The 21,871-nt window shown below is 56.9% G+C and overlaps 1 protein-coding gene across 1 annotated transcript; it reads right to left on the reverse strand.

Moving 5' to 3' along the window:
- Positions 1-242: 242 nt before the first annotated feature.
- LOC140472202 (RING finger protein 112-like) lies at positions 243-21,384 on the reverse strand. The gene is made up of 10 exons (XM_072567471.1): positions 21,286-21,384; positions 21,054-21,158; positions 13,993-14,043; positions 11,560-11,616; positions 10,161-10,247; positions 5,684-5,807; positions 4,050-4,180; positions 2,859-2,912; positions 1,245-1,319; positions 243-767 (listed from the first exon to the last, which is right to left on the reverse strand). Exons 1-10 carry the CDS (start codon positions 21,382-21,384, stop codon positions 243-245), a joined length of 1,308 nt encoding a protein of 435 aa, XP_072423572.1.
- Between the last annotated feature and the right edge of the window lie 487 nt (positions 21,385-21,871).

Raw genomic sequence — 21,871 nt, forward strand, 5'->3', positions numbered from 1 at the left:
CCAGCAGTGACGGGGGGGGGGAACAGGCAGAGAGACAGGAATGTGTATCGCTCCCTGTTAGGGTGTGGGAAGCTGGTGTGTCTGCTGAGTGAGTGTGGACACAGGTCACTGATGGAGACGATGTGAGGGGTTTCAGCAGGCACCCTCTCCTCCCCCTGCATCCCCCCAATCCCCCTCCCCCACTCCCTCCCCAATCCCCCTACCCCCGCCTCGCCAACACTCCCCCCGACACAGCTCGGAGCTCACTCTCTGTCCTGCTCCTTCAGCAGCGCCTTCTTGTCCTCCTTGTCCTTGGCTGATCTGCTCGGTGTGGCATCACCAGCTGCCTGGGACGATGACAGGGCACTCCCCACCCCGGCACCCACCCCGGCCCCCACCCCAGCCCCCACCCCAGCCCCGACCCCCAGCCCCAGAGCCACCCCGGCCGCCTCAACAGCACCCACCGCAGCAGCACCTGCTGCCAGGGCAGGGCCTACTACAACACCCCCCACAACCGCCCCCACTGCCCCAATGGCAGCGCTGCCCGCCATCACGCCACACTTGATCACACCATTCCTGAAGTTCTTCTTGTGCTTCCCACAGAAAATCTCCTTCTCCCTGTGCAGCCGGGATTGCAGCTTATCCATCGCTCGCTCCCTCTCCTCCACGCTCCCTCTCACCGAATTCCCAAACTTCTCAATCAGCTCCTTCTCCTTCACCTCCAGCAACTTCCTCATCTGACTCGGCCAGGTCTTCACACACTTAAACAGCCCGTCCGAATCCTGCTCCTACAACCCAGGGACAGCACGGGGTTAGATAAAGGGTAAAGCTCCCTCTACACTGTCCCCCCATCAAACACTCCCAGGGATAGGGACAGCACAGGGTTAGATACAGAGCAAAGCTTCCTCTACATTGTCCCCCCCATCAAACACTCCCAGGGACAGGGACAGCACGGGGTTAGATACAGAGTAAAGCTCCCTCTTCACTGTCCCCCCCATCAAACACTCCCAGGGACAGGGACAGCACGGGATTAGATACAGAGTAAAGCTCCCTCTACACTGTCCCCCCCCATCAAACACTCCCAGGGACAGGGACAGCACAGGGTTAGATACAGAGTAAAGCTCCCTCTACACTGTCCCCCGCCCATCAAACACTCCCAGGGACTGGGACAGCACGGGGTTAGATACAGAGTAAAGCTCACTCTATACAGTCTTCACCATCAAACAATCTGAGTGCAGGGCCAGGGAATATGGATGAACAGGTACCTGTTGTTTGAGGATATTATCAAAATCTTGAATTATTAAGTTCTGACTATTCGTGTTCCAAAGCAAACTGGCCATCTGTTAAAACAATCATTGAACATAAAAATTAAATTACAATCTGTACACTGATTGGTGTCTCTCAGTCCCCTCTCTCTCTCAGGGAGATATCTGTACACTGACTGGTGTCTCTCAGTCCTCTCTCTCTCTCAGGGAGATATCTGTACACTGACTGGTGTCTCTCAGTCCCCTCTCTCTCTCAGGGAGATATCTGTACACTGACTGGTGTCTCTCAGTCCTCTCTCTCTCTCAGGGAGATATCTGTACACTGACTGGTGTCTCTCAGTCCCCCCTCTCTCTCTCAGGGAGATATCTGTACACTGACTGGGGTCTCTCAGTCCCCTCTCTCTCTCTCAGGGAGATATCTGTACACTGACTGGTGTCTCTCAGTCCCCTCTCTCTCTCTCAGGGAGATATCTGTACACTGACTGGTGTCTCTCAGTCCCCTCTCTCTCTCAGGGAGATATCTGTACACTGACTGGTGTCTCTCAGTCCCCTCTCTCTCAGGGAGATATCTGTACACTGACTGGTGTCTCTCAGTCCCCTCTCTCTCTCTCAGGGAGATATCTGTACACTGACTGTTGTCTCTCAGTCCCCCCCCTCTCTCTCTCTCTCAGGGTGATATCTGTACACTGACTGGTGTCTCTCAGTCCCCCCTCTCTCTCTCTCAGGGAGATATCTGTACACTGACTGGTGTCTCTCAGTCCCCTCTCTCTCTCAGGGAGATGTCTGTACACTGACTGGGGTCTTTTAGTCCCCTCACTCTGCTGCTCTCCCCCCAAAACCCTGTCGCATCATCAATGAGGCACATGTCAGGAGTGTGAGGGGGTCGGGGTATACTCTCCATCCTCCCCAGACTGAGAGGGGGGGCAGCTCTGACAACACGCGAGATGCTCGACACTGTCAGACAGAGCTGCAACCCCTCTGCTCCCTCCATCGAGACATTGACCACCCTTAGCCGAACCTCTGACCCTCCCTCCCTCCCTGGCCCAGAGGGGCAGCACTGCGTTCTGTCTGAATGACTGCCCCCCCCCCCAACCCCCAGCCAACCATTTAGGGACTGGGTAGGGGGCGCATTAACTCCTGCATGTTCCCATCTGAGGCCACTGCCTCTGGTCTTGGTGACAACACTGGGGCGTTCCTTCAGGGTCAAAGTCCTGGAGCCCCCTCCCTGAGGGCACCGTGTGCATGTGGGGCGGCCGGGGGATGAGTAAGGGTGTGGGGGGAGCAAAAGGGGGGAGAAATGAGAAAGTTGGCTCCAGAATTGTGAGAATAGACTGGGAGAGTACTCACTGGAATTTCAAAGGATGAGATGGTGGGGGATCTTATGACCTTATGAAGGGGATAAAGCAGACAGAGAGGCAGGGGTCTTGTTTCTCCTGGGGAACGAGGGGGAAATAGCCTCAGAGTTAGGCGGGAGTGGATGAGATGCACATGTTGAGTCAGTGCTTTGACCCATCCTAGAATAGAGGCTGTGTTTGCAGTGGTGATCCATGTGAATGAGACAATAGCAGCTGAGCACTAAGGTGTTCAGAGAATCCCTGACCGGGAGTAACTCACCTCCAAGGGGGTGGAGATCTTCAAGGTGTACTGCTCGATGGTTTTGATGAAGAGCTGTTGGATGGAGAGAGAGAGAAAGACAGACAGAGGTTAGATTGTACAGACTCCTGAACAGCTCTACTTAGTGGCTCTCTCTCACACACACTCTCTCAGTCTCACTCGCTGTCGTACACACTCACACTCTCTGCCTTACAGATAAGCACTCAAACACATGCAAACATTTCAACAATCATTACTTACTCTCACAAAGAGGCACATACTGACACTCTCACACAGACACATACTGACACATTCTCTCACATAAAGACACAAACTCTCTCACACAGAGACACACACTCTTACAGAGAGAAATTCTCATAGACAAACACAAACATACTAACTCTCAGATCCACCCTCTCACACAGCGATACACACATAGGCACACACACACACACACTCTCAGTCCTGTTAAAGCAGAGTGCAGTGAGAGAGAGACACACACACACTCTCCGTCCTGTTAAAGCAGAGTGCAGTGAGACACACACACACTCTCAGTCCTGTTAAAGCAGAGTGCAGTGAGAGAGAGACACACACACACTCTCAATCCTGTTAAAGCAGAGTGCAGTGAGACACACACACACACTCTCAGTCCTCTTAAAGCAGAGTGCAGTGGGAGACATACACACACACTCTCAGTCCTGTTAAAGCAGAGTGCAGTGAGACACACACACACTCTCAGTCCTGTTAAAGCAGAGTGCAGTGAGACACACACACACACTCTCAGTCCTGTTAAAGCAGAGTGCAGTGGGAGACACACACACACACACTCAGTCCTGTTAAAGCAAAGTGCAGTGAGAGAGAGACACACACACACTCTCAGTCCTGTTAAAGCAGAGTGCAGTGAGACACACACACACACTCTCAGTCCTGTTAAAGCAGAGTGCAGTGAGAGAGAGACACACACACACTCTCAGTCCTGTTAAAGCAGAGTGCAGTGAGACACACACACACACACTCAGTCCTGTTAAAGCAGAGTGCAGTGAGACACACACACACACTCTCAGTCCTGTTAAAGCAGAGTGCAGTGAGAGACAGACACACACACACTCTCAGTCCTGTTAAAGCAGAGTGCAGTGGGAGACATACACACACACCCACACACACAAACACGCACCCCTGGTGGTTCAGAACTTGGTGTTAATGAGAGTTTACCTTCAACTGACCAAAGAACTTTGACCCAGACATAACAGAGCCCTTGCTGTCTTTCCGTGCACAGCTGGGCAGGGACTTCAGGACGCAGCCAAAGTAATCCATGAGGCAATCTCGGAAATCAGTGTCCATGTCTGTCAGAAGAGAAGGAGGTGTTCATGGACATATTCTCAAACCGAGAATATGGCATGGTCGTTGCTTTGAATTGACGGGATCTGCGGGAGATGGGCTCGAACCAGGAATATATTCTCCTTTCCCTCATCTCCCCACCATAGGGAAAGTTGGAGGGGTGTTCGAGGGGAGCCTGAAGGGAGTAATCCCCTACACTCCTGACTCATGCCTCAACGATGAGAGGATTTGGGAGGGGGAGTCAGGAGAGTAAGGGGACATCAGTCAGTCTACAGATAGTTTACTGCTGTCCACGAGTCTAAGGAACAGTCTCTTCAATGTCCCTAACATCGCTGACCCTACTCCCGCTGTTGGCGGTACATTCCACACACCCACTGCTCTCTGTGTCACAAACCTCCCTCTCCCCGAAACCTTCCTCCAAATCACCTTAAAATTACGCTGCCTCGTGATAACCATGTCCGCCCTGGGGAAAGGTCTCTGGCAATCCACTCTATCTCGTACACCTCGATCAAGTCACCTCTCAGCTTTCCTCAGTCCAATGGGAAAAACCCTAGCTCCCTCAATCTTTCTCCCGAAGACATGCCCTCCAGTCCCAGGCAGCATCCCGATAAATCTCCTCTGCACCCTCTCGAAGGCTTCCACATCCTTCCTGTAATGAGGTGACCAGAACTGAACCCAACATTCCAAGTGCGGGGTATAACCAGGGCTGCAGCAAAGTCTCGGGGCTCTTCAACTCAAGATCATTACTTGGTAGTTATCTCCGCTGTAACGTGGACGCCAGTGTTGTAACCATGCTGGAGGAGAGTGGCTGGGGGAGGCGGTAAGTTCAGGAGTACAGGTTGTCAGTACGATGCTGGAATATTGTCAGGGCCCAGAGCTCATGCAGTGAATGGAATTGGCTGAAGACTGGGATCTGTGATGCTGGGGACCACTGCAGGAGGCTGAGATGGACCATACACTCAGCACATGTGGCCTGAAGATTGCTGGGAAAGCGTCAGCCTTACCCATCGCTCTGATGTGCTGGGCTCTTCCACCAGTGAGGCTGGGGATATTTGTGGAGCTTTCCTCACCCCCTCCCCCCCTGCCCCCCGGGCGTCCCTGCAGTGAGCTATTGAGTTGTCCATCCCTGGATGGTGCCAGGCCTGCACAGCTTAGATCTGATCCATGAGTTGTGGGGTCGCTCAGCTTCTGTCTCTCACTTAGCACGCGAATCGTCCAGTGGGGGGGGGGGGGGGGGGTCCTCCCCAATTTGACATCCCATCTTCAGGTAGTATTGCTGGCACGCTCCATTGAATCATGGTTGATCCCCTGGTGTGATGGGAATGGTTGAGTGGGGGATGGGAGGGGACAGATTGTGCTGGAGGACCATTCTGACGGCCCCCAGTGCCTAATCGATGCCCCGACCTGAGTAGCGACATCTGTTTGACGTCAATGCCATTTGGCATGCTGGTACTGACACACAACACAATGCAACCACTCCATGTGCAGGGGGGGGGTGTCCCATATACCTTTGACATGTCCTCTGGAACTGACGGCAATCGACTTCCCTGGAAATGGCATGAGGAAGCATCGAGCGCGTGCAAGAATGTGGTCCATGAAAGGAGAAAATATCACTTGTGACCTTTGAACTTTCTGGTAAGAGATAGAAAGAGCACCGTCAGATGCATTGTCACTGAGCATCCTGTGTTACTGACTGTATCCCGACTGATGTTAATCCCCCTCCCTCACACTGTCCCTCAGTAACCCCTCTCCCCCCCCCCAGGGCCCTGTGTTACTGACTGTATCCCTACTGATGTTAATCCCCCTCCCTCACACTGTCCCTCAGTAACCCCTCTCCCCCCACCAGGGCCCTGTGTTACTGACTGTATCCCTACTGATGTTAATCCCCCTCCCTCACACTGTCACTCAGTAACCCCTCTCCCCCCCCAGGGCCCTGTGTTACTGACTGTATCCCGACTGATGTTAATCCCCCTCCCTCACACTGTCCCTCAGTAACCCCTCTCCCCCCCCAGTGCCCTGTGTTACTGACTGTATCCCTACTGATGTTAATCCAGCTCCCTCACACTGTCCCTCAGTAACCCCTCTCCCCCACCCAGTGCCCTGTGTTACTGACTGTATCCCTACTGATGTTAATCCCCCTCCCTCACACTGTCACTCAGTAACCCCTCTCCCCCCCCAGTGCCCTGTGTTACTGACTGTATCCCTACTGATGTTAATCCCCCTCCCTCACACTGTCACTCAGTAACCCCTCTCCCCCCCAGTGCCCTGTGTTACTGACTGTATCCCTACTGATGTTAATCCAGCTCCCTCACACTGTCACTCAGTAACCCCTCTCCCCCCCCCAGGGCCCTGTGTTACTGACTGTATCCCTACTGATGCTAATCCCCCTCCCTCACACTGTCACTCAGTAACCCCTCTCCCCCCCCCAGGGCCCTGTGTTACTGACTGTATCCCTACTGATGTTAATCCCCCTCCCTCACACTGTCCCTCAGTAACCCCTCTCCCCCCCCAGGGCCCTGTGTTACTGACTGTATCCCTACTGATGTTAATCCCCCTCCCTCACACTGTCCCTCAGTAACCCCTCTCCCCTCACCAGTGTCCTGTGTTACTGACTGTATCCCTACTGATGTTAATCCAGCTCCCTCACACTGTCCCTCAGTAACCCCTCTCCCCTCCCCAGGGCCCTGTGTTACTGACTGTATCCCTACTGATGTTAATCCCCCTCCCTCACACTGTCCCTCAGTAACCCCTCTCCCCCCGCCAGGGCCCTGTGTTACTGACTGTATCCCTACTGATGTTAATCCCCCTCCCTCACACTGTCCCTCAGTAACCCCTCTCCCCCCCCCAGGGCCCTGTGTTACTGACTGTATCCCTACTGATGTTAATCCAGCTCCCTCACACTGTCACTCAGTAACCCCTCTCCCTCCCAGGGCCTGTGTTACTGACTGTATCCCTACTGATGTTAATCCCCCTCCCTCACACTGTCCCTCAGTAACCCCTCTCCCCCCCCAGTGCCCTGTGTTACTGACTGTATCCCTACTGATGTTAATCCCCCTCCCTCACACTCTCACTCAGTAACCCCTCTCCCCCCCCAGTGCCCTGTGTTACTGACTGTATCCCTACTGATGTTAATCCCCCTCCCTCACACTGTCCCTCAGTAACCCCTCTCCCCCCCCCCAGGGCCCTGTGTTACTGACTGTATCCCTACTGATGTTAATCCCCCTCCCTCACACTGTCCCTCAGTAACCCCTCTCCCCCCCCAGAGCCCTGTGTTACTGACTGTATCCCTACTGATGTTAATCCCCCTCCCTCACACTGTCACTCAGTAACCCCTCTCCCCCCACCGCCCCCCCAGGGCCCTGTGTTACTGACTGTATCCCTACTGATGTTAATCCAGCTCCCTCACACTGTCACTCAGTAACCCCTCTCCCCCCCAGCGCCCTGTGTTACTGACTGTATCCCTACTGATGTTAATCCCCCTCCCTCACACTGTCCCTCAGTAACCCCTCTCCCCCCCCCAGGGCCCTGTGTTACTGACTGTATCCCTACTGATGTTAATCCCCCTCCCTCACACTGTCCCTCAGTAACCCCTCTCCCCCCCCAGTGCCCTGTGTTACTGACTGTATCCCTACTGATGTTAATCCCCCTCCCTCACACTGTCACTCAGTAACCCCTCTCCCCCCCCAGGGCCCTGTGTTACTGACTGTATCCCTACTGATGTTAATCCCCCTCCCTCACACTGTCCCTCAGTAACCCCTCTCCCCCCCCAGTGCCCTGTGTTACTGACTGTATCCCTACTGATGTTAATCCAGCTCCCTCACACTGTCACTCAATAACCCCTCTCTCCCCCAGTGCCCTGTGTTACTGACTGTATCCCTACTGATGTTAATCCCCCTCCCTCACACTGTCCCTCAGTAACCCCTCTCCCCTCCCCAGGGCCCTGTGTTACTGACTGTATCCCTACTGATGTTAATCCCCCTCCCTCACACTGTCACTCAGTAACCCCTCTCCCCCCCAGCGCCCTGTGTTACTGACTGTATCCCTACTGATGTTAATCCCCCTCCCTCACACTGTCCCTCAGTAACCCCTCTCCCCCCAGTGCCCTGTGTTACTGACTGTATCCCTACTGATGTTAATCCCCCTCCCTCACACTGTCCCTCAGTAACCCCTCTCCCCCCCAGGGTCCTGTGTTACTGACTGTATCCCTACTGATGTTAATCCCCCTCCCTCACACTCTCACTCAGTAACCCCTCCCCCCCCCCAGTGCCCTGTGTTACTGACTGTATCCCGACTGATGTTAATCCCCCTCCCTCACACTGTCCCTCAGTAACCCCTCTCCCCCCCCCAGGGCCCTGTGTTACTGACTGTATCCCTACTGATGTTAATCCCCCTCCCTCACACTGTCCCTCAGTAACCCCTCTCCCCCCGCCAGGGCCCTGTGTTACTGACTGTATCCCTACTGATGTTAATCCCCCTCCCTCACACTGTCACTCAGTAACCCCTCTCCCCTCCCCAGTGCCCTGTGTTACTGACTGTATCCCGACTGATGTTAATCCCCCTCCCTCACACTGTCACTCAGTAACCCCTCTCCGCCCCAGGGCCCTGTGTTACTGACTGTATCCCTACTGATGTTAATCCCCCTCCCTCACACTGTCCCTCAGTAACCCCTCTCCCCCCCAGCGCCCTGTGTTACTGACTGTATCCCTACTGATGTTAATCCCCCTCCCTCACACTGTCACTCAGTAACCCCTCTCCCCCCCCCCCAGGGCCCTGTATTACTGACTGTATCCCTACTGATGTTAATCCCCCTCCCTCACACTGTCCCTCAGTAACCCCTCTCCCCCCCCCCAGGGCCCTGTATTACTGACTGTATCCCTACTGATGTTAATCCCCCTCCCTCACACTGTCCCTCAGTAACCCCTCTCCCCCCCCCAGGGTCCTGTGTTACTGACTGTATCCCTACTGATGTTAATCCCCCTCCCTCACACTGTCACTCAGTAACCCCTCTCCCTCCCCCATGGCCCTGTGTTACTGACTGTATCCCTACTGATGTTAATCCCCCTCCCTCACACTGTCACTCAGTAACCCCTCTCCCCCCCCCCAGGGCCCTGTGTTACTGACTGTATCCCTACTGATGTTAATCCCCCTCCCTCACACTGTCACTCAGAAACCCCTCTCCCCCCCCCCAGGGCCCTGTGTTACTGACTGTATCCCTACTGATGTTAATCCAGCTCCCCCACACTGTCACTCAGTAACCCCTCTCCCCCCCCCCAGGGCCCTGTGTTACTGACTGTATCCCTACTGATGTTAATCCCCCTCCCTCACACTGTCACTCAGTAACCCCTCTTCCCCCCAGCGCCCTGTGTTACTGACTGTATCCCTACTGATGTTAATCTCCCTCCCTCACACTGTCACTCAGTAACCCCTCTCCCCCCCCAGGGCCCTGTGTTACTGACTGTATCCCTACTGATGTTAATCCCCCTCCCTCACACTGTCCCTCAGTAACCCCTCTTCCCCCCAGCGCCCTGTGTTACTGACTGTATCCCTCCTGATGTTAATCAAGCTCCCTCACACTGTCCCTCAGTAACCCCTCTCCCCCCCAGGGCCCTGTGTTACTGACTGTATCCCTACTGATGTTAATCCCCCTCCCTCACACTCTCACTCAGTAACCCCTCTCCCCCCCCGGGCCATGTGTTACTGTCTGTATCCCTACTGATGTTAATCCCCCTCCCTCACACTGTCCCTCAGTAACCCCTCTCCCCCCCAGTGCCCTGTGTTACTGACTGTATCCCTACTGATGTTAATCCCCCTCCCTCACACTGTCACTCATTAACCCCTCTCCCCCCCCAGTGCCCTGTGTTACTGTCTGTATCCCTACTGATGTTAATCAAGCTCCCTCACACTGTCACTCTGTAACCCCTCTCCCCCCCAGCGCCCTGTGTTACTGACTGTATCTCTACCGTTTCTCTGCCCCAATGTGATTACCTGAAGAACATTTTGAAGATGCTGTTTCCCTCCCTTTTCACCACAGTAGATTGATCCAAACCAATCCCTCACCACGACATCCACATGCTGCATGAGTGTGGGAGGGGAGAAAGAATATTGCATGACTGTGTTAGAAGCCTTCGAACATACAACAGAGGCAAGTGTGGGGATTGGACCGCTGGGACATGTGGCTGTAGATGTAGGACTGGGATAGAACTAAATGGTGGAGAAGCTGACTGGTACTTTGCATTGGATTTCCCCCCAGCATGACATCAAAACTCAAAAGGGTTGGGGGATTGAATTGATTGTAGTCTCCAGCGCTGAGGAGAAGCTGCAAAGCTGGATAACTCCACACAGACAAGGTGGATTATACCCTCGAGTTCTGAAGGAGATAGCTGTGTGGGCTGTGCAGGCATTGATGGCGACTGTTTTACAGAGATCACCAGAGTCAGGGAACTGCAAAATGGTCAATGGGGACCATACCAGGGAGGGAGGTAGAAGACAGAAAATTGCAGAGTGCGTGTAAGAGAGAGCGCCTGAGAGAGAACAAGTGTGTGTGAGAGAGAGAGAGAGAGACAGAGCACATTCGAGAGACAGAGCACGTGTGAGAACGAGAGAGTGCGTGTGAGTCAGAGCACAAGAGAGAGCACGTGTGAGAGGGAGAGAGTGCTTGAGAGAGAGGGAGACCACTTGAGAGGAGAGAGAGAGAGCGGGTGCATGTGTGAGAGAGAGTGTGTCCACCTGAGAAGGAAAGAGGGAGAGAGTCTGCATGAGAGAGTGCGTGTTTGTGATTGTATGTATGGGAGAGCCTGTGTGTGAGAGTGTGAATGTGTGTGTATGGGAGAGTACATATTTGAGTTCGTGTGTGTGTGTGTGTGTGAGTATGTGTGTGGGGGGGAGAGTGTATGTTTGTATGTATGGGACAGTCTATGTGTGAGAGTGTATGTGTGTATGGGAGAGTACATATTTGAGTGTGTGTGTGTATGGGAGAGCCAGTGTGTGTATATGTCTGGGTGTGTGTGTGTATATGGGAGAGCCTGTGTCTGTCTGTGTGTGTGTGTGTGTGTGTGAGTGAGACAGAGAGCCTGTGTGTGTGTGTGTGTATGGGAGAGGCTGTGTGTGTATGTCTGTGTGTGTGTGCGCGCGCGCGCGCACGTGTGTGTGTGTATGGGACAGCCTGTGTGTGTATATGTCTGTGTGTGTGTATATACATCTGTGTCTGTGTGTGTATGGGAGAGGCTGTGCGTGTATATGTGTGTGTGTGTAAGTATGGAAGAGCCTGTGTGTGTGTGTGTGTGTGTGTGTGTGTGTGTGTGTGTCTGTGTCTGACGAGTCAGCTCCTGTGTAAGTGCCTGTATTTATATGTTCTCACCCATCTACCTTGGGAGAACATTCCCACCTGAATTGGATCCAAGCCAAGAGCCTCTCCAGTCTGTTGGGCCGAATTGAGAAATATCTGAGAGAGAAGAGAGACGATTGTTTTTCATGCTGAGTGTCGTGACCCTTTGCTATAATTTGTTAATGTCAGTGTCACAGAAATGCTTGGCAATGATCATCTCCAATTGGAGAGAAAGTACTCACTGCCCTTCGAGGATGTATCCCCCCTCCCTCCCCCCCACGATCAACATCCTGGGGGTTCCCATTGAGAGAGAATCTAACCATCGCCCCCTTGACGTTCAATGGTGTTACCGTCACTGAATCCCCCCCTCCCCCCCCCACTATCAACATCCTGGGGGTTCCCATTGAGAGAGAATCTAACCATCGCCCCCTTGATGTTCAATGGTGTTACCGTCACTGAATCCCCCCCTCCCCCCCCCACTATCAACATCCTGGGGGTTCCCATTGAGAGAGAATCTAACCATCGCCCCCTTGACGTTCAATGGTGTTACCGTCACTGAATCCCCCTCCCCTCCCCCCCCCACTATCAACATCCTGGGGGTTCCCATTGAGAGAGAATCTAACCATCGCCCCCTTGACGTTCAATGGTGTTACCGTCACTGAATCCCCCCTCCCCCCCCCACTATCAACATCCTGGGGGTTCCCATTGAGAGAGAATCTAACCATCGCCCCCTTGACGTTCAATGGTGTTACCGTCACTGAATCCCCCCTCCCCCCCCCACTATCAACATCCTGGGGGTTCCCATTGAGAGAGAATCTAACCATCGCCCCCTTGATGTTCAATGGTGTTACCATCACTGAATCCCCCCCTCCCCCTCCCACTATCAACATCCTGGGGGTTCCCATTGAGAGAGAATCTAACCATCGCCCCCTTGATGTTCAATGGTGTTACCGTCACTGAATCCCCCCTCCCCCCCCACTATCAACATCCTGGGGGTTCCCATTGAGAGAGAATCTAACCATCGCCCCCTTGATGTTCAATGGTGTTACCATCACTGAATCCCCCCCCTCCCCCCCCCACTATCAACATCCTGGGGGTTCCCATTGAGAGAGAATCTAACCATCGCCCCCTTGATGTTCAATGGTGTTACCATCACTGAATCCCCCCCCTCCCCCCCCCACTATCAACATCCTGGGGGTTCCCATTGAGAGAGAATCTAACCATCGCCCCCTTGATGTTCAATGGTGTTACCATCACTGAATCCCCCCTACCCCCCCACTATCAACATCCTGGGGGTTCCCATTGAGAGAGAATCTAACCATCGCCCCCTTGACGTTCAATGGTGTTACCGTCACTGAATCCCCCCTCCCCCCCCCCCCACTATCAACATCCTGGGGGTTCCCATTGAGAGAGAATCTAACCATCGCCCCCTTGACGTTCAATGGTGTTACCGTCACTGAATCCCCCCTACCCCCCCACTATCAACATCCTGGGGGTTCCCATTGAGAGAGAATCTAACCATCGCCCCCTTGACGTTCAATGGTGTTACCGTCACTGAATCCCCCCTACCCCCCCACTATCAACATCCTGGGGGTTCCCATTGAGAGAGAATCTAACCATCGCCCCCTTGATGTTCAATGGTGTCACCATCACTGAATCCCCCCTCCCCCACTGTCAACATCCTGGGGGTTCCCATTGAGAGAGAATCTAACCATCGCCCCCTTGATGTTCAATGGTGTTACCGTCACTGAATCCCCCCTCCCCCCCCCCCCACTATCAACATCCTGGGGGTTCCCATTGAGAGAGAAAGGAGCCTGGGGCCTTTCCCTGCTCAGTGGCTGGTGTCAGGTTCAGTCCCACACTGGGGGGGGGGGGGGGGGGGAGTGAAGGGGACATTAAATAACTCAGTGAGGAGGCTGGGAATGGAGCCTGGGGCCTTTCCCTGTTCAGTGGGTGGTGTCAGGTTCAGTCCCACACTGGGGGGAGGGAGGGGGACATTAAATAACTCAGTGAGGAGGCTGGGAATGGAGCCTGGGGCCTTTCCCTGTTCAGTGGGTGGTGTCAGGTTCAGTTTGTGTTAATAGAATCCCTACAGCACGGAAACAGGCCCTTCAGCCCAACAACTCCACATCAACCCTCTGAAGAGTAGCCCCCCCCCCCAGGGACCCATTCCCTATTCCTCCACATTTTCCCGACTAACCCCTGAACACGAAGGGCAATTTCCCACGGCCAATCCACCCATCTTTGGATTGTGGGAGGAAACCGGAGCACCCAGAGGAAACCCACGCAGACACAGGGAGAATGTGCAAACTCCACACAGTCAGTCGTCCTGAGGCTGGAATCGAACCCAGGTCCTTGGCGCCACCACTGAGCCACCATGCCGCCCACTAGGGGCAGGAGAAGGGCAGACATTAACTAACTCGATGAGGAGGCCGAGAATGGAGCCTGGGCCTTGGCTGTGGGAAAAACATACTTATTGAAAGGGGGTCATACCTCTAGCTGTTCCAAGTCAGTCTGCTTCACCTTTGTAGAAACGTTGAATATCTAGGAACAAGAGAAAAGACAGCAGGGTGATGGGAAATTCCCAAGACATTAGGATGTGGTGCAGATATTAAACTGCCCCACAGCAACACACCCGCGCAATGACATAGGACACCGCAAGCGTCCATTATAACACAGCTCAGAGTGTCGCACTGTTATAACACATCGAGAGTGTCGTGCTGGCTGCGATTTCCCGCACACTCCAGTGCCCTGCGCGATGTCCCACCCAGTCCGCGATCTCCCGCACTCTCCGCGATCTCCCACACTCTCCCCGATCTCCCACACTCTCCCCGATCTCCCACACTCTCCCCGATCTCCCACACTCTCCCCGATCGCCCACACTCTCCCCGATCGCCCACACTCTCCCCGATCGCCCACACTCTCCCCGATCGCCCACACTCTCCCCGATCGCCCACACTCTCCCCGATCTCCCACACTCTCCCCGATCGCCCACACTCTCCCCGATCGCCCACACTCTCCCCGATCGCCCACACTCTCCCCGATCGCCCACACTCTCCCCGATCGCCCACACTCTCCCCGATCGCCCACACTCTCCCCGATCGCCCACACTCTCCGCGATCGCCCACACTCTCCGCGATCGCCCACACTCTCCGCGATCGCCCACACTCTCCGCGATCGCACACACTCTCCGCGATCGCCCACACTCTCCGCGATCTCCCACACTCTCCCCGATCTCCCACTCTCCCCGATCTCCCACACTCTCCCCGATCTCCCACACTCTCCGCGATCTCCCACACTCTCCGCGATCGCCCACACTCTCCCCGATCTCCCACACTCTCCCCGATCACCCACACTCTCCCCGATCACCCACACTCTCCGCGATCTCCCGCACACTCCCCGATCTCCCGCACTCTCCCCGATCGCCCACACTCTCCCCGATCACCCACACTCTCCCCGATCACCCACACTCTCCCCGATCTCCCACACACTCCGCGATCTCCCACACACTCCCCGATCTCCCACACTATCCCCGATCTCCCACACTCTCCGCGATCTCCCACACTCTCCGCGATCTCCCACACTCTCCCCGATCACCCACACTCTCCCCGATCACCCACACTCTCCCCGATCACCCACACTCTCCCCGATCACCCACACTCTCCCCGATATCCCACACTCTCCCCGATATCCCACACTCTCCCCGATATCCCACACTCTCCGCGATATCCCACACTCTCCGCGATATCCCACACTCTCCGCGATCGCCCACACTCTCCGCGATCGCCCACACTCTCCGCGATCGCCCACAATCTCCCCGATCGCCCACACTCTCCCCGATCGCCCACACTCTCCGCGATATACCACACTCTCCGCGATCACCCACACTCTCCGCGATATCCCACACTCTCCGCGATATCCCACACTCTCCGCGATCTCCCACACTCTCCCCGATCTCCCACACTCTCCCCGATCTCCCACACTCTCCGCGATCTCCCACACTCTCCCCGATCACCCACACTCTCTCCGATCACCCACACTCTCCGCGATAACCCACACTCTCCGCGATCGCCCACACTCTCCGCGATCGCCCACACTCTCCGCGATATCCCACACTCTCCGCGATATCCCACACTCTCCGCGATCGCCCACACTCTCCCCGATCGCCCACACTCTCCCCGATCGCACACACTCTCCGCGATCTCCCACACTCTCCGCGATCTCCCACACTCTCCGCGATCTCCCACACTCTCCCCGATCACCCACACTCTCCCCGATCACCCACACTCTCCCCGATCTCCCACACTCTCCCCGATCACCCACACTCTCCGCGATATCCCACACTCTCCCCGATCTCCCACACTCTCCCCGATCTCCCACACTCTCCCCGATCACCCACACTCTCCGCGATATCCCACACTCTCCGCGATCTCCCACACTCTCCCCGATCACCCACACTCTCCGCGATATCCCACACTCTCCGCGATATCCCACACTCTCCGCGATATCCCACACTCTCCGCGATCCCCCACACTCTCCGCGATCCCCCACACTCTCCGCGATCCCCCACACTCTCCGCGATCCCCCACACTCTCCGCGATCTCCCACACTCTCCGCGATATCCCACACTCTCCCCGATATCCCACACTCTCCCCGATCTCCCACACTTTCCGCGATATCCCACACTATCCCCGATCCCCCACACTCTCCCCGATCCCCCACACTCTCCCCGATCTCCCACACTCTCCCCGATCCCCCACACTCTCCCCGATCTCCCACACTCTCCCCGATCCCCCACACTCTCCCCGATCCCCCACACTCTCCCCGATCCCCCACACTCTCCCCGATCCCCAACACGCTCCGCGATCCCCCACACTCTCCGCGATCACCCACACTCTCCGCGATCACCCACACTCTCCCCGATCACCCACACTCTCCCCGATCACCCACACTCTCCCCGATCTCCCACACTCTCCGCGATCTCCCACACTCTCCCCGATCACCCACACTCTCCCCGATCACCCACACTCTCCCCGATCACCCACACTCTCCCCGATCACCCACACTCTCCCCTATCACCCGCACTCTCCCCGATCACCCGCACTCTCCCCGATCACCCGCACTCTCCCCGATCACCCGCACTCTCCCCGATCACCCGCACTCTCCCCGATCACCCGCACTCTCCGCGATCACCCACACTCTCCCCGATCTCCCACACTCTCCCCGATCTCCCACACTCTCCCCGATCTCCCACACTCTCCGCGATCTCCCACACTCTCCGCGATCTCCCACACTCTCCGCGATCTCCCACACTCTCCGCGATCTCCCACACTCTCCGCGATCTCCCACACTCTCCGCGATCTCCCACACTCTCCCCGATCACCCACACTCTCCCCGATCAGCCACACTCTCCCCGATATCCCACACTCTCCCCGATATCCCACACTCTCCGCGATATCCCACACTCTCCGCGATATCCCACACTCTCCGCGATCGCCCACACTCTCCGCGATCGCCCACACTCTCCGCGATCGCCCACACTCTCCGCGATCGCCCACACTCTCCCCGATCGCCCACACTCTCCCCGATCGCCCACACTCTCCGCGATCACCCACACTCTCCCCGATCTCCCACACTCTCCCCGATCTCCCACACTCTCCCCGATCTCCCACACTCTCCCCGATCTCCCACACTCTCCCCGATCTCCCACACTCTCCGTGATCTCCCACACTCTCCGTGATCTCCCACACTCTCCCCGATCATCCACACTCTCCCCGATCACCCACACTCTCCCCGATCACCCACACTCTCCGCGATATCCCACACTCTCCGCGATATCCCACACTCTCCGCGATATCCCACACTCTCCGCGATATCCCACACTTTCCGCGATATCCCACACTCTCCGCGATCACCCACACTCTCCCCGATCTCCCACACTCTCCCCGATCTCCCACACTCTCCGCGATCTCCCACACTCTCCCCGATCACCCACACTCTCTCCGATCACCCACACTCTCCCCGATCACCCACACTCTCCGCGATATCCCACACTCTCCCCGATCTCCCACACTCTCCGCGATCTCCCACACTCTCCGCGATCTCCCACACTCTCCCCGATCACCCACACTCTCCCCGATCAGCCACACTCTCCCCGAAATCCCACACTCTCCCCGAAATCCCACACTCTCCGCGATATCCCACACTCTCCGCGATCGCCCACACTCTCCGCGATCGCCCACAATCTCCCCGATCGCCCACACTCTCCCCGATCGCCCACACTCTCCGCGATATACCACACTCTCCGCGATCACCCACACTCTCCCCGATCTCCCACACTCTCCCCGATCTCCCACACTCTCCCCGATCTCCCACACTCTCCGTGATCTCCCACACTCTCCCCGATCACCCACACTCTCCCCGATCACCCACACTCTCCGCGATATCCCACACTCTCCGCGATATCCCACACTCTCCGCGATATCCCACACTTTCCGCGATATCCCACACTCTCCGCGATCACCCACACTCTCCCCGATCTCCCACACTCTCCCCGATCTCCCACACTCTCCCCGATCTCCCACACTCTCCCCGATCTCCCACACTCTCCGCGATCTCCCACACTCTCCCTGATCACCCACACTCTCTCCGATCACCCACACTCTCCCCGATCACCCACACTCTCCGCGATATCCCACACTCTCCGCGATCGCCCACACTCTCCGCGATATCCCACACTCTCCGCGATATCCCACACTGTCCCCGATCACCCACACTCTCCCCGATCTCCCACACTCTCCCCGATCACCCACACTCTCCGCGATATACCACACTCTCCGCGATCACCCACACTCTCCCCGATCTCCCACACTCTCCCCGATCTCCCACACTCTCCCCGATCTCCCACACTCTCCGTGATCTCCCACACTCTCCCCGATCACCCACACTCTCCCCGATCACCCACACTCTCCGCGATATCCCACACTCTCCGCGATATCCCACACTCTCCGCGATATCCCACACTCTCCGCGATATCCCACACTCTCCCCGATCACCCACACTCTCCCCGATCTCCCACACTCTCCCCGATCTCCCACACTCTCCCCGATCTCCCACACTCTCCCCGATCTCCCACACTCTCCGCGATCTCCCACACTCTCCCTGATCACCCACACTCTCTCCGATCACCCACACTCTCCCCGATCACCCACACTCTCCGCGATATCCCACACTCTCCGCGATCGCCCACACTCTCCGCGATATCCCACACTCTCCGCGATATCCCACACTGTCCCCGATCACCCACACTCTCCCCGATAACCCACACTCTCCGCGATCGCCCACACTCTCCGCGATATCCCACACTCTCCGCGATATCCCACACTCTCCGCGATCGCCCACACTCTCCCCGATCGCCCACACTCTCCCCGATCGCCCACACTCTCCGCGATCTCCCACACTCTCCGCGATCTCCCACACTCTCCCCGATCACCCACACTCTCCCCGATCACCCACACTCTCCCCGATCTCCCACACTCTCCCCGATCTCCCACACTCTCCCCGATCACCCACACTCTCCCCGATCACCCACACTCTCCGCGATATCCCACACTCTCCCCGATCACCCACACTCTCCGCGATATCCCACACTCTCCCCGATCACCCACACTCTCCGCGATATCCCACACTCTCCGCGATATCCCACACTCTCCGCGATCGCCCACACTCTCCGCGATCGCCCACACTCTCCCCGATCGCCCACACTCTCCCCGATCGCCCACACTCTCCCCGATCTCCCACACTCTCACCGATCTCCCACACTCTCCCCGATCTCCCACACTCTCACCGATCTCCCACACTCTCACCGATCGCCCACACTCTCCGCGATATCCCACACTCTCCCCGATCACCCACACTCTCCCCGATCTCCCACACTCTCCGCGATATCCCACACTCTCCCCGATCTCCCACACTCTCCCCGATCTCCCACACTCTCCGCGATCACCCACACTCTCCCCGATCTCCCACACTCTCCCACACTCTCCCCGATCTCCCACACTCTCCCCGATCTCCCACACTCTCCCCGATCTCCCACACTCTCCGTGATCTCCCACACTCTCCCCGATCACCCACACTCTCCCCGATCACCCACACTCTCCGCGATATCCCACACTCTCCGCGATATCCCACACTCTCCGCGATATCCCACACTCTCCGCGATATCCCACACTCTCCCCGATCTCCCACACTCTCCCCGATCACCCACACTCTCCGCGATATCCCACACTCTCCGCGATCGCCCACACTCTCCGCGATCGCCCACACTCTCCGCGATATCCCACACTCTCCGCGATATCCCACACTGTCCCCGATATCCCACACTCTCCGCGATCGCCCACACTCTCCGCGATCGCCCACACTCTCCGCGATATCCCACACTCTCCGCGATATCCCACACTCTCCCCGATCGCCCACACTCTCCCCGATCGCCCACACTCTCCCCGATCGCCCACACTCTCCGCGATCTCCCACACTCTCCGCGATCTCCCACACTCTCCCCGATCACCCACACTCTCCCCGATCACCCACACTCTCCCCGATCTCCCACACTCTCCCCGATCTCCCACACTCTCCCCGATCACCCACACTCTCCGCGATATCCCACACTCTCCGCGATCACCCACACTCTCCGCGATATCCCACACTCTCCGCGATCTCCCACACTCTCCGCGATCACCCACACTCTCCGCGATATCCCACACTCTCCGCGATATCCCACACTCTCCGCGATATCCCACACTCTCCGCGATCCCCCACACTCTCCGCGATCCCCCACACTCTCCGCGATCACCCACACTCTCCGCGATATCCCACACTCTCCGCGATATCCCACACTCTCCGCGATCGCCCACACTCTCCCCGATATCCCACACTCTCCCCGATATCCCACACTCTCCGCGATCTCCCACACTCTCCGCGATATCCCACACTCTCCGCGATATCCCACACTCTCCCCGATATCCCACACTCTCCCCGATATCCCACACTGTCCCCGATCACCCACACTCTCCCCGATATCCCACACTCTCCCCGATCACCCACACTCTCCGCGATCGCCCACACTCTCCGCGATATCCCACACTCTCCCCGATCACCCACACTCTCCGCGATATCCCACACTCTCCGCGATATCCCACACTCTCCCCGATCACCCACACTCTCCCCGATCACCCACACTCTCCCCGATCTCCCACACTCTCCCCGATCTCCCACACTCTCCGCGATATCCCACCCTCTCCCCGATATCCCACACTCTCCGCGATATCCCACACTCTCCGCGATCACCCACACTCTCCCCGATCACCCACACTCTCCCCGATCACCCACACTCTCCGCGATCTCCCACACTCTCCGCGATCACCCACACTCTCCCCGAGCACCCACACTCTCCGCGATATCCCACACTCTCCGCGATCGCCCACACTCTCCGCGATCGCCCACACTCTGATTGTGGTAACAGACTGTTGTGAGGATACACAGTGGGTCAGACTCACCAGGTATGAACTGAGTAACATGCTGAGTGTTGAGAGACGGACAATGATCGCTGGGTCTTGTCCAACTTCATTACAACCCTCGGAATCTACCACGAAGATTGCCATCTGACAGACAAAGCCATGTTAGTAATGATTGAAGCATTTCCTATTGTGTGATTTAATACTGCCCAGCATTGAGTGAGGGTCAACAACACGCTCTCAGGACACTTCTCAAATCAGAATTTCATCATACTTGGGGATTTTTCAAATGTTGCTCATATTTATAACACATTGTCTTAGTGGTGGTCCAGAAAAATTTCCGCGCTGACCCTCGGACAGTGCCCGAGCCCATGGCGCTGACCCTCGGACAGTGCCCAATTCCTCAGGGCTGACCCTCGGACAGTGCCCGATCCCTCGGGGCTGACCGTTGGACAGTGCCCGATTCCTCGGGGCTGACCCTCGGACAGTGCCCGATCCCTCGGGGCTGACCGTCGGACAGTGCCCGAGCCCACGGCACTGACCGTCGGACAGTGCCCGAGCCCACGGCACTGACCGTCGGACAGTGCCCGAGCCCACGGCACTGACCCTCGGACAGTGCCCGAGCCCACGGCACTGACCCACGGACAGTGCCCGAGCCCACGGCACTGACCCTCGGACAGTGCCCGAGCCCACGGCACTGACCCTCGGACAGTGCCCGAGCCCACGGCACTGACCCTCGGACAGTGCCCGAGCCCACGGCACTGACCCTCGGACAGTGCCCGGTCCCTCCGCGCTGACCCTCGGACAGTGCCCGGTCCCTCCGCGCTGACCCTCGGACAGTGCCCGGTCCCTCCGCGCTG

The sequence above is a fragment of the Chiloscyllium punctatum genome, unplaced genomic scaffold (assembly GCF_047496795.1).
Source record: "Chiloscyllium punctatum isolate Juve2018m unplaced genomic scaffold, sChiPun1.3 scaffold_268, whole genome shotgun sequence".
Taxonomy (NCBI): Eukaryota; Metazoa; Chordata; class Chondrichthyes; order Orectolobiformes; family Hemiscylliidae; genus Chiloscyllium; species Chiloscyllium punctatum.